Here is an 11620-nt window from a genome sequence, read left to right as displayed (position 1 = left end):
TTCTGCTGCTTGCAGCAGTGACCTCTGGAGCCAGGAAAGTCCTCGACAGGGGGGATGGGGGCTTGGCCTGGAAAAGGCAGCACTGAGTGCTGAGGCCCGGGCCAAGGGCCGGAAGTGTTCAAAGACAGAAACACACTGTGCCGCCAGCAGGCAAGAGTGACCCACGTCAGACCAGGGCCAAACAAACACCCGGGCACACACGAGTCACCACCAGACACCTGTCTGTGGTCAGCCACGCACCCGCACACAGTCAGACCACAGCTGCTCCCCGAGATAGCCCGTCCATGTCCATCCTCACCCAGCTGGACCCCCCCTCGCCCCACAATGCCCCCGAGCTCAGCCCACAGCCTACTCCCCTTGGGCAGCCCCGCAGCCTCTGGCAGGTGGGCACACTAGGTTAGCCCCAATCTCTCTCTTCTTCTCCATTCATCTCCCTCCCTCCCCTTCCTTGGTCTTTCTTTTCCGGACTCTCTGTCTGTTCTCTCTCTTTCCCCCATTCCCACCTCTCTAGAGACTCACACTGCTAGGAACACAGCAGACCCACAAAGGCCTGCACCCAGCCGCGGCCTGGCCTCTCCTCCTGCTGTAACCCCCCGGGCTCTGGCCCTGGCTCCCTCCCCACCCTTCCTGGTCACCCAGGGCGCCTGCCAGGCTAATGCCAGCAAGTGGCCTTGCCTCCTTGGCCCCAGGAGCCGTCCCCTCCTCCCCTCCACCCCCAGCTCTGTGTGTTCTGCAGAGGTGGCTACTGGCGAGGAAGGAGGGTCTCTGGGGAAACTGAGGCTCTTGGATTTGGGGTGAGGGTGGGGGTGACTGGCTCACAAGAGAGACTGAATCAAGTCCAAGAATCTTTATTTCATGAACAAAACTACTTCTGTAAAGAGAGACGAGGCTGAAAGGGCCCTTCTAAGTGGCCACAATCCAAGGCTGGTGAGAGAGGGCAGGGTCGGGCCGGGCAGGAGTGCATCACAGGGGGGGGGCCCCAGGTCCAGCCGGAGGAAGCGGGAGGGGGGACTGTGCCAGCCCGTCGCGATCCCCACCGGGCAGGGACGATGGGGCAGGGAGGGGCTGGGCCCAGTGGTGCATGTCCAAAGCGGCCGACGTGTGCAAATCAGCAAGAAGGAGGGGTGCGGAGCCGCTGCCCCCACCTCGCTGCCGCCCCTCCCCCCAAACAGGCAGCAGAAGCAGGGGTGGGGGCAGCGGCAGTATTGCTTTACCATCATGCATGGCGGTGGGTGGGCAACAGGGGCCGGAGGAGGAGGACGGGGGCAGGGGTGCGAGCCCCGCCCCGCCCACCCCGCGGCTCCACTGGCAGGACTCTGAGGCGCGGCGGGGCCCAGGAATGGCCACCCCCGGGCGCTCCCCGTCAGGGTTGGGTCTTCCTTGAGGCGGAGCTCAGGGCCTGGAGACCAGCAGAGACAGGGAATGAGGCTGGTGTCCCCTCAGATCCCTCCAGCCCCTGCCGGCAACCCTGCCTTACCAGGGCTACTCGGCCACCTGGACGCCAGTGCAGTTCTCTTTGCTCTCTGAGGTGATGGCCAGGTATTCCGAGCTGGAGGGCAAAGACCAGGTGTATAGTGACCCCATCATCAGTCGGGCCCGACCCCCAGAAACCAAGGAGGTTTCTGTCCCAGTGCACAGGGCTCCGGAGCCTGGGGGAGGAGGGGGCTGTGGGCTGACGCCTGAGTCTGAGGGAGGAGGGGGCTGCAAGGGGAACCCTGAGTCTGAGGGAGGAGGGGGCTGCAAGGGGAACCCTGAGTCTGAGGGAGGAGGGGGCTGGGCCTGAACCCCGGGTCCTAAAGGCAGTGGGGAATGGGTGTCTGGGGGGAGAGGACAGGGGCCCTATCCCACCTCTGAGGACAAATGCTCTCCACTGGGGAGGACGTATAGGCGGTGGCCCAGTTGCCCCGACCCCTCGCTCCCCACCCCCACTCAGCTCCGCTGGCCGCCAGGCGCCCCCCCCCCCGGCCCACTCACGCGTTCTCCTGCGCGGCAGCCTCCGTGGCGGCAGCGATCTTCTTGTAGCAGTACACCATCTCTGCCACGAGCCAGATGGTCAACACCACGATAAGCACGTACATCATGATCTCGGACACAATGGACGCCATGTCCCTGTTGGCTGCAGGGCCGAGTGGGTTAAGGAGGCGGCCAAGGCCCGGGCTCGGGAGGTGTAAGGGCCTGAGCGTGCCACGGGCGGGCTGTGGCGCTGCGCAGATGGCCCAAGCTCCCTGGGGCTGCTCTGCAAGTGGGATGATTGCGCTGCCTCGCTCCAAGGCTGGGAGGATGCAGTGAGTGGAGGCTGGGGCCCAGCACACAGTAGGTGCTCAGTCAGCATTGACAGCATGGGTGTCACTTGTGATCATTAATAACCAGACCCAGAATCGGCCTCAGGATCCCCCAGACCTGGGGATGGGGCACCTCTGTGGCAATCAGGCGGCTATAGGCTGCAGCTCTGCACCCAGAAGGTCCAGGCTGAATCCCAGCTCTGTCACTTGCCAGCTGGGTGACCTTGGGTGAATGACTCAACCACTCTGGGCCTCAGTTTCCACATCTGTAAAAACTTGATAATCATAATACCTCCAGGGGATTGCTGCAAGGATTAAGTAAATTCTAAAACTCCTTAGAACAGTGCTTCACATATAATTAGCACTCAATAAATGTCCACCAAACTTATTAGTACCACTGTTGTTGGCACAGTACAGCATAGTGGTCGAGAGCAGGGGCTCCAGGGCCAGACTGCCAGGGTTTGAATCCTGGCTCTGCCCCTTAATAGCTGTGTGACCTTGGGCAAATTGCTTTACTCTCTGGGCCTCGGCTCTCCCTCTATAAAGTGGGGGTGATAATACTCAGATCTGGGTTGCTGGAAAGAAGAAATGAGTTAACATCTGAAATGAGCTGGGATAAGCACGAAGTCAGCACTACCCAAATGTCAGTCATTCCCTGACACTTTCTGGAAACCCTCCATCCTTTCTGCGCACTGGTCCTTGCCAGCTCCCTTTCCCTGAGCCTAAATTTAAACTGTAGAGGAAGCATAATCCTCCAGGAAACCAGTCGAAGGCCACCTTGGCGTCCTTGGCCAGATCTCGCAGGTGTCCACCCTGCATCCCCGGCCCCCGCCTTCCGGATGGCCCAGAGCTCATTTCTCTGCTGTCTTCCTCCCCTGTCAGCAGGGTGCTTTCTACCTTGTGCAGATGGTACCGTAGCTATCTGGGCCAGAGTGAGGGAGGCGCAGGGCTGGGTCCTTCTCCCCTGCTTCCCTGCAGAGGGAGCTGAGAACAAGGTTCCACACCACATTCATTCATTCACTCACTCATTCATTCATTCAAGTGTTCTTAATGCTTCTCATGCAGTGAGCATGTGTTCTCAGCCAGATCCTATACTGACATCTCCCCGACTCCTCAAAACAACCCTGAAGGACAGAGACTGTCCTGGTTTCTCTCGTCACCTGGCCTCAGGAACCAATCTGAGTTGGAAAGATGCTGGATAAAGCCACGTCCCTGGAATTTTCACCCTTGCTCCTAGAAGTCGACACCCAAATGGGCTTGGGTAACAAGGCACCTCCTGCCCTCCCACCGGGCCCTCTGACTCCTGCTCCCTCGAACAGATCAGGGAGGTGACCGGCATGGGTCAGGTCCCCATTTTATAGACGAGGACATGGAGGCCCCGAGAGGAGAAGGTGCTGGGCCAAGGACACACAGGTGATTCGAGCCAGGATTCAAGTCAGTCCCAGGGGGACTGACTGCAGGGTCCACGTTCTTCTCTGCCCTGTAAACTGACCGCGACCAGAGAAACACTCGGCCATTGCTCCCAGGGAGCGAGTGCAGCCCCCATCACCTGCCCAGGTGCCACTGCCCCCACCTCACAGCTGAGGAACTGAGGCAGAAGAGAAGCCCCTCCAGGGCCCCACAGCGAGTCAGAGGCTTCACCTGCCCTGCCCCACAGCCAGCCAGCGTCAGGTCGAAACCCCAGCCTGCCCTCTGGATGGATTTGTCCAGCCTCAGACACCGCTCCTCCTCAAAGAGTTTCCCACTCATACTCTGCATCTCCAAACCAGAATGAAGCCTCTTCTTCCCATCTGCATGCCCCACCCCAGCTGCTTCTTACCTCTCCTTCTACACCTCTCTCAGGTCAGGCGAATCCTCACCGCCTGCGGAAATGGCTTGGTTCACTCCTTTAGGATTATTACCAGGAGGTGACAGAGGTTGTTGGTGATGTTGAAAATGCAGTAAGAGAGTGGACAATAATTTTTTTTAAATACTGGTATGGTATGGTGGGCAATGCTAACGAAACAGGAGCATAGTGGGTAATGAAAAACAATATTGTGATAGATAATGTTAAAAATACTATAATATAATGGATAAAGAAGAAAAATATTACAGCATGGCGCACAATATTAAAAATACTATACTATGGTAGGTACTAGTCTAAAACACCATAGCATGGTGGGTAATGATAAAAATATCATAGTATGGCGAGTAACATTAAAATGATGGGGTGTGATAAAAATATTAATGTATGTTTGATAAGTACTGTGGCATGTCGGTTAAAATACTGTAGGATAGTATATTGTCTATAATAAAATACTTTAGTAGAATAAATAGCATATGATAAAATGCTGTAGTATAGTATGTAGTATGTAATAACATGCTGTAGTATAGTAAGTAATGCTCAAAAGGCAACTGTACAGGATGGTGGAGAAAAAATGCTAGAGTATAGTGAACGATGCTAAACACACATGTTCCAGTTGGCAAGAGAGAATGGTGGACAGTGTTCATAGCTCTATATTAGGATGAAGATTGCTAAAATCATAGACTCTGGGAGGTAGCGTACTCTGAGGATAGTGTTTAAAAAGCAGAGGCTCGACAGGGTCACAGGCCCTGACGCCCGCCCTCCACCCACAGAAGAGGACGAAAGAGCTGAGCAACAATACGGAAAGAACCTGGGTGACTGAACGGCATCATGGAATCTCCTTCTGCCCCTTGGCCCTGACTCATGAGAGAGGAATAACTCAGATTCATTACGCCCCAGGACTGGGGGGCGTCTTTGTAACAGAAACTCCTCTTTGCCCTCATCATCCATGTCCAGGGATGTCCACTACACCCAGGGCTGGCCCTGGCGGATCCTGGAGTACAGAGAATCACGCCCAGAACAGAAACAGTGGTGGCACGGGCTCGCTGGGTTCCAATCCAGGTCATAGCCATGTGGGCTTGGTCAAGGACTAGTCCTCATCTGTGAAATGGGGATAATGAGAGGCCCTGCTCCAGGAAGCGGACTTGGTTAGGGCATCCGTCTACCACATGGGAGGTCTGTGGTTCAAACCCCGGGCCTCCTTGACCTGTGTGCAGCTGGCCCATGCGCAGTGCTGATGCACGCAAGGAGTGCTGAGCCATGCAGGGGTGCCCCCCGCGTAGGGGAGCCACACGCGCAAGGAGTGCGCCCCTAAGGAGAGCCGCCCAGCGTGAAAGAAAGTGTAGCCTGCCTAGGAATGCTGCTGCACACACGGAAAGCTGACACAACAAGATGATGCAACAAAAAGAAACACAGATTCCTGTGCCGCTGACAACAACAGAAGCAGACAAAGAAGAACACGCAGCAAACAGACACAGAGAACAGACAACTGGGGCAGGGGAGAGAAATAAATAAAATAAATAAATAATAATAAAAAAAGAAGCCCTGCTCCAAAGGGAGTTGGGAGGATTCAGTGAGGGACTCCACGTAGGACCCCAAGGCCAGTGGGCATCCTGTGGACAGGAAGGTGAGCGTGTGCTGCACACGATGATGTGAGCCCTGCTGGATATTTGCCAGGGCTCTTGCTGGCCCAAGGTCTGGGCTGTCATCCTGACCCTCTCAGTCCAAGGGCTGTGGGGCCCTGGAAAATTCCCAAGTAAGCCCGTCAGAAGGCAGTTGGGACAAGGGGTGGACTTCATTACCCTCCAGAGCAGCCTTGGCCAAAACAGTGATATGTTCACACACGCTTTAGACCCTTGCTGCACAGTGTGGCCCCAGATTGGCAGCTTGGCCTCACTTGAGAACTTGCTGGAAATGAATCTTGGGCCCACCCCAGAGCTGCCGAGTCAGAATCAGCGTGTCAGCATGACTGCCTGGGGCCCGTGTGCCCAGTGGAGGCCGAGGGAGCCCTGCACTAGATGACACACGCAGCTCTCCTCTCCACCGCAAGGAGGAGGCAGGGCTACGGCCACTCTACCAGCAGGACCACCACTGTCGCCCCCACTCCGCAAGGCCCTGCCAGGAGCTGGCACATGGACCAAAGCTACTCAATGCCATCTCAGACAACACCCCAGCAGGTAGATACTATTATCATCAGAGATGGGCAGGTATCTGCTGGAGGTCACCCAGCACAGGTAGCTGAGCTGTCTGGCACCCAGAACCTCCACCCAGGAAGAGGCCTGCTGGGGGCCTCAATGCAGGTGGGGGGCAACTGGGTGGGGGGCAGGTGTGGCCTCCCCTTTGGCCATGGGTGTTGGCTGCCCTGGGCGTGGAGCCAGGTGGGGCCGGGCTTACCTTTGTCCACCACCTCAAGGTGGATCTTTTTGACGACGCTGGTGTTGTGCTCGTAGTTCTCGAAGAAGAGCAGGCGGTAGACGTGGCACTCGTAGTCGCCCGAGTGGTTGTAGGTGACGTTGGTGATGAAGATGGACAGGTCCTGGAGGTCCTTGGTTCCTCGGCTGCCGTTCCACACCACACGGCCCTCGAAGCGCTCGTCCTCCTCCAGCTGCAGCACCTCGTTCTCATAGCGCAGGATCTGGGGTGGCCAGGGGGTCAGGGTCACTGCCTGGGCCTCCCCATCCGCCCTGCCTGGGCCCAGGCACTGTCCCCAACCCTGATGCACACAGAGACAGACAGACACGGCCCTGGGCTCAGGCACCCTAACCTCGGGCAAGGAAGGGGCAGGGGGTAGGATCATCGCCTGGGCCTGTCCCAGACTCTGATTTTGCCTCAGCCCTGAAGCTCCCCCACCCCCCAGGCCCCTACTCGGCTTTCCTGGCCTTCTGTCTCTCCAATCCTGCCCCCCTCACATCCTCCAGCCCCCCAACACACTGCTCAGACAAGCACTGGGGCAGCCTGATTCCAGCTGCCGTGAACCCCAAATTCCTCTGCTGGCCCTAAAAAGTTTATGGCGCACCCCACCCCATATGTAACTCGAAATATATGCATAGTGTAAAGAAGGTCAAAACTGTTCTGCTTCTTCTCCATGATGACTATCTGAGACATTTTTGCTGGTACCAAGTAATTCCAGTGACATTTACTTTATGCCAACCATGTGTCAGGTGTTTCAACTCACTCAGTTCTCACACAAAACCATGAGGGAGAGACCTGTCACCCTCATCTCACAGAGGAAATTGGCTCGGAGCCTCAGCGACTTGCCCAAAGTCACCAGCTGGTCTGTTCTGGAGCCGGAATTTTCACCCAGGTTGATAACAGCAAATTATTAAAAACTAACCAACAAACATGCACCGCCCCCCACCGGATCCAGCCCCCACCGATCCCTGAACACAGATACCCCCTCTCCCACACTCATGCCAGGCACCCACACACCTTGACAAACTCCTCAGTGCCCTTCTGGCGGAAGGTCCACTCGGTGAAGGTCTCGGCCGTGGTCTCGCTGCGGCGCTTGCAGGAGATGCACAGAATTTTGAAGGTCATCCCGTACACGGCCTCGGTCTCCGAGTCCACCTCCACACAGCCCCCCCAGGCTGAGGACACTGTGGGGACAGTGGGCTCAGGTCGAGCAGGGGCACCCCTCACCCTGGGCAATGCCAGGCTCCCTGGCTGGTGGCTCTTGGGCAGCTTGGAAACCATCTGTTTCCCTTTACTGATGATTAATGAATGGGCAGACCAGGGCATCAAGCCTGGCTCTGCCACTCACTGAGCGACGTTGGCAAGTCACTCAAACTCTCTGAGCCTCGGTTTCCCTCTCTTTTAGCTTTTCCCAGCAGCTGTGGGACAGATTCCATGTTAGGCGAAGCCATAGCAAGCAGCCTGGCACATGGGAGGCCCCCCAACAAGCAGGGCTGTTAACGTCAAGAACTCAGCATCTATGGTACCCAAGTTCCCTTTCTCAGAATGTCACTTGCCCAAAGTACCACACCATCTCTGTAGTGGGACTAGAATTCCAGCTGTGTTAGAAGTTCAAGGTGGCAGAGCTACTTCTACCATTTCGGCTCTGCAAAAGCAGCGAGCCCCAAGAGAAATGGGTAGGGAGAAGGGAAGGCCCCAGAAGGGGAAGTAGGGGCCAGGGCCAGGGAAGACCCACCCTCCAGCCCTGCTTTGGGTCTTACTAGCCCTCCTGTGACCCCACCCCCTTTCTCCTGTCTTGTCCCCTCCTCCCCAGGCTTCCTCACCTCCAGACCCCTCCCACCTTCTCAAACTCACCCAGCTCTTTCCCGCTTCAGGGCCTTTGCACCCCCTTGGATTCCAACCTCTTCCACCTCCTTAGGGCCTCCCACCCAGCGCGCCAGCTAATGTTCTGGGTCTTTTCCTCTGCCCCGAATCTTCCCTCTCGGCATCTTCAGAGCTTCTGAGCACCCTCCTCTGCACCCTTTCAGGCTCCCTGAGTGCCTCTCTCAGTCTCTTTATACCCTCTCTGTGGCAACTCTCATCTTTATATCTCTAGTCCTGGTCTTGAAATGTCCTACCACTTCCCATTCTCCCTCCAAGCTCTGACTCTCTCTCCCCCATCTCTCCCTTTTTAAACCGCCCCCCCCACCCCCCCCCCCCCCCCCGATTCTCTCCCAGGGCGACTGACCTCTCCATCTGTCTCCTTCACCTCTCCATCTTCCTGCTTCTCTCAAGTTTCTCCCCGCCCCCCGCCCCCTCAGATTCTCAAACTCTCTCAGCCATCTCCCCGTCTCACTCTGCATCTCTCTTTCCTCCATCTCCCCCAGTCCTCTGTTTCCCTTCAGGCTCAGAGTCGCTCTCTGGCTGCCCCTTTACCCCCATTGCCCCAGTCTCCCCACGACGCTCTCGGGCGCGCTGAGTCCTCCTCTGTCCGCTCACCCCCTCCCCTGCTCAGCCTCTCCGGGTCTCCCCTTCTCACTCGGCCGGGTGTCCGGACGCCGCCCTCCCCCCAGCCCCACCCGCGGCTGTGGGTGTCACGTTGCACCCTGCGGGGCTCTCGGAGCAGCTGACTCCGCGCCTTCTCGCTCCCGGCTGGGCGCCCGCACCCGCGGGGCACCGCCAGCCGGGCCCCCGCCCGCTCTGGTCCACCCACGCCCCGCCGCGCTCCCCAGCCGGGCTCCCCGCGCGCACAACTTCTGAAGCGGACTTAGTCGGGTCGGGGGGATGGGTCTGGGGCCCCGCTGCCCGGGAACCGGAGCGCCAAACCCGTCGCCCCGCCCGCGGCCCGCGGCCGCGCGCGCCCCCCGCGCACTCACCCAGCGCCGCGCCGACCACGAAGGCCAGCAGCGTCCCCATGGCTGCGCCGCGCGCGCTGCGCCCCCCTCCCGGGCCGCAGGTATTAATAGCGGGGCTCGAGGCGGCGGGACCCGGAGGCGGGTAGAGTGTCCCCGGAGCGCGCGGGCGCGGCAGCTGCGGCTCTAGGACCGGCGGGGGGGGCAAGGGGGGGCGCGGCCCCCCCGCTCCGGTTACCGCCGGGGGCCCAGCCCCCGGGCCCGGCGTCCGGGCATCCCCGCCGCGCGGGCGGCGGCCTCAGCTCGGGCTCCTGCGCTGGCGCGCGCAGCCGGGCGCATCCGCCAGGTACACCGACCCCGGCCCGGCTCGGGCTCCGGCTCCCGCTCGGGCACCGGCGCGCTCGGGCACGGGCCGCGGTCTCCTGCGCACTGCAGCGGCGGCGGCGGCGGCCTAGGGAGGGAGGCGGGAGCGAGAGGGAGGGGGCGGGATGAATCACCGCGGGGGGAGGGCGCGGCCGCCCAGCCTTTGCCGCAGCGGCCCGGGAGGCGCCCGCTGCCCCGGCCTCCCCGGGTGGCGCCGGGACCGCGACTTCCTGGCCTGCGGCGGGAGGTCCGGGTCTCCCCGACCCCTCCAGCTCCCGCGGACCTCCAACTTGGGAGCGGAGGAGAGGTCACCCCCAGAGACACAAAGAGCTTAGAAGGCGGCTTGGGGGTCGACTTCCGACTTTTGATTATAGAGGTCAGACTCAGGACATCCAGGGGCAATTGGCTGGGACCTCCAAGTGACTTCCCGCTCAGATCACTGGCATCTGGGTCTGGAGGTCACCGCGTAGGGACCCAAGGGGGCTGGTGGGGGGGGGGAGCAGGGAGAGGGGTTCAGGCTCGGGCGGATGATAATACCCTGGACCCTACGCAAGCAAGAGGGGGTCACTTTGGAGTCCAAACCAGAGCAGCTGCCCTGGGAGGTTGGGGGAACCACATTTCAGGAGCCAGGCCCTGCCAGACCCCACCCCCAACTCTTTATGTCCCGTGACATCATCTCCTTCCCCTCTCTCCCCCCACTCTGCTCTGGCTGTTATCAAGGCACCAAGCTCCTTCCTGCCTCAGGGCCTCTGCCCTTGCTCTTCCCGCAGCCTGGACGCTCTTCCCCCAGAAGTGTCCAGGATTCACTCCCACATTTCCTGCAGCTGTTGGCTCCAGTGTCACCTTCGTGAGGACTTCTGTATCCTGACGGGTAAACTGCCCCCGCCCCTCACCTCTTACGTGACCTCCTTTACTCTTCAGTTGTTTTCATTGCAGTTGTCACTTGGCATTATATGCTTCCTTTATTCGTGTCTATCTGTTCATGGCCTGTCTTCCCACCCTGTAATAGCTACTCCCCCAGGGTAAGTGTTTCCAGCACCTTACACTGTGCCTGGCACATTGTGGGTTCTCCATAACTATTTGTCAAGTGAATAAATGATAGGTAATGCTTATTAAGCCCTTCCTTTTTGCTGAACCCGCTTCAACCTCCCAAAACCCATTTGCAGCAAGTTTTATTATCCCCATTTTACAGGTGAGGAAACGGGCTGGGACAGGGTCGTTCCCTTCCCAGGGCCATGCAGCTGTCTGAGGTGGATCTGGGGTCTTGCCTGGCTGGTGGGCTCTTGGTAGGTTCTGCCAAGCACAGAGGCTAGGGCAGGGGCTCCAGGCATCAAGGCCAGGGTGGAAGTGTGACTCTTGGCTGGGAGTGCTGCCAGTGCCGGCTCCTGGTGCCCAATTCTGGGTGGGGTGAAGTTCCAGAATGCCCCTGGCCCCATCCTGCCGGGCAAGGGGAACCAGAGTGTGGGGCAGGACCAAGGCAGAGGGGCAGGGAGCCAGGGTCACCGGACACCTTTGTGGTCTGGGCCTCTGTACCAGCACCTCCTGGGCTGTGAAATTCCCAGGCAGAAAATAACCCTCTTACTCTTCCGGGCCGTCCCTCCAGTGGGGGTTGCAGGCAAAGGCCCGGTGAGGACAGGCTCTGGGCATCGGGTGGGGGCCACCTGCTAACAGACCTGCAGGCTGCTATTTACCAGGTGCTTCTATAGGCCTGGTGCTGTTCTCCACTAGTATCAACTCACTTAATTCTTCCTGCTTAGTGGGCATTATTAGCATAATGCCCAATTTACAGATGAGAGAAAGTGAGGCTCGAGTGGGCAACTTACCACAATCACACAGCTAGAGGAGAGAAAGCTGGCCCTGCCCTTCATGACCTGTGGTTCATTCTGCCT

The 11620-nt window shown here is 58.8% G+C and overlaps 1 protein-coding gene across 4 annotated transcripts; it reads right to left on the bottom strand.

Moving 5' to 3' along the window:
- Window positions 1–832: 832 nt before the first annotated feature.
- Window positions 833–9770, bottom strand: SCN1B (sodium voltage-gated channel beta subunit 1). Of its 4 annotated transcripts, none has more exons than XM_058279209.2 (6): window positions 9393–9770; window positions 7555–7721; window positions 6520–6760; window positions 1975–2116; window positions 1478–1549; window positions 833–1399 (listed from the first exon to the last, which is right to left on the bottom strand). In XM_058279209.2, the coding sequence occupies exons 1-5, from the start codon at window positions 9430–9432 to the stop codon at window positions 1483–1485; spliced, it is 657 nt and encodes a 218-aa protein (XP_058135192.1). In that variant the 5' UTR covers window positions 9433–9770; the 3' UTR covers window positions 833–1399; window positions 1478–1482. The 4 variants fall into 4 exon arrangements, with proteins under 4 accessions (XP_058135192.1, XP_058135191.1, XP_004484364.1 ...); XM_058279208.1 differs by lacking the exon at window positions 9393–9770 and adding an exon at window positions 8765–8909; XM_004484307.3 differs by lacking the exon at window positions 9393–9770 and adding an exon at window positions 8392–8683.
- Between the last annotated feature and the right edge of the window lie 1850 nt (window positions 9771–11620).

The sequence above is a fragment of the Dasypus novemcinctus genome, chromosome 18, assembly GCF_030445035.2.
Source record: "Dasypus novemcinctus isolate mDasNov1 chromosome 18, mDasNov1.1.hap2, whole genome shotgun sequence".
Classification (NCBI taxonomy): domain Eukaryota; kingdom Metazoa; phylum Chordata; class Mammalia; order Cingulata; family Dasypodidae; genus Dasypus; species Dasypus novemcinctus.
This window is presented reverse-complemented; position numbering and strand designations above follow the sequence as displayed.

Bases quoted from the DNA above. Each gene is read 5' to 3' on its own strand.
- SCN1B (XM_058279208.1), bottom strand. From the start codon at position 8,894: ATGGAGGAAAGAGAGATGCAGAGTGAGACGGGGAGATGGCTGAGAGAG. The intron at 7,722-8,764 runs GTCAGTCGCCCT...CTGTCCCCACAG, and splicing joins TGAAGGAGACAGATGGAGAG to TGTCCTCAGCCTGGGGGGGC. The intron at 6,761-7,554 runs GTGTGTGGGTGC...TGGCCACCCCAG, and splicing joins GCACTGAGGAGTTTGTCAAG to ATCCTGCGCTATGAGAACGA.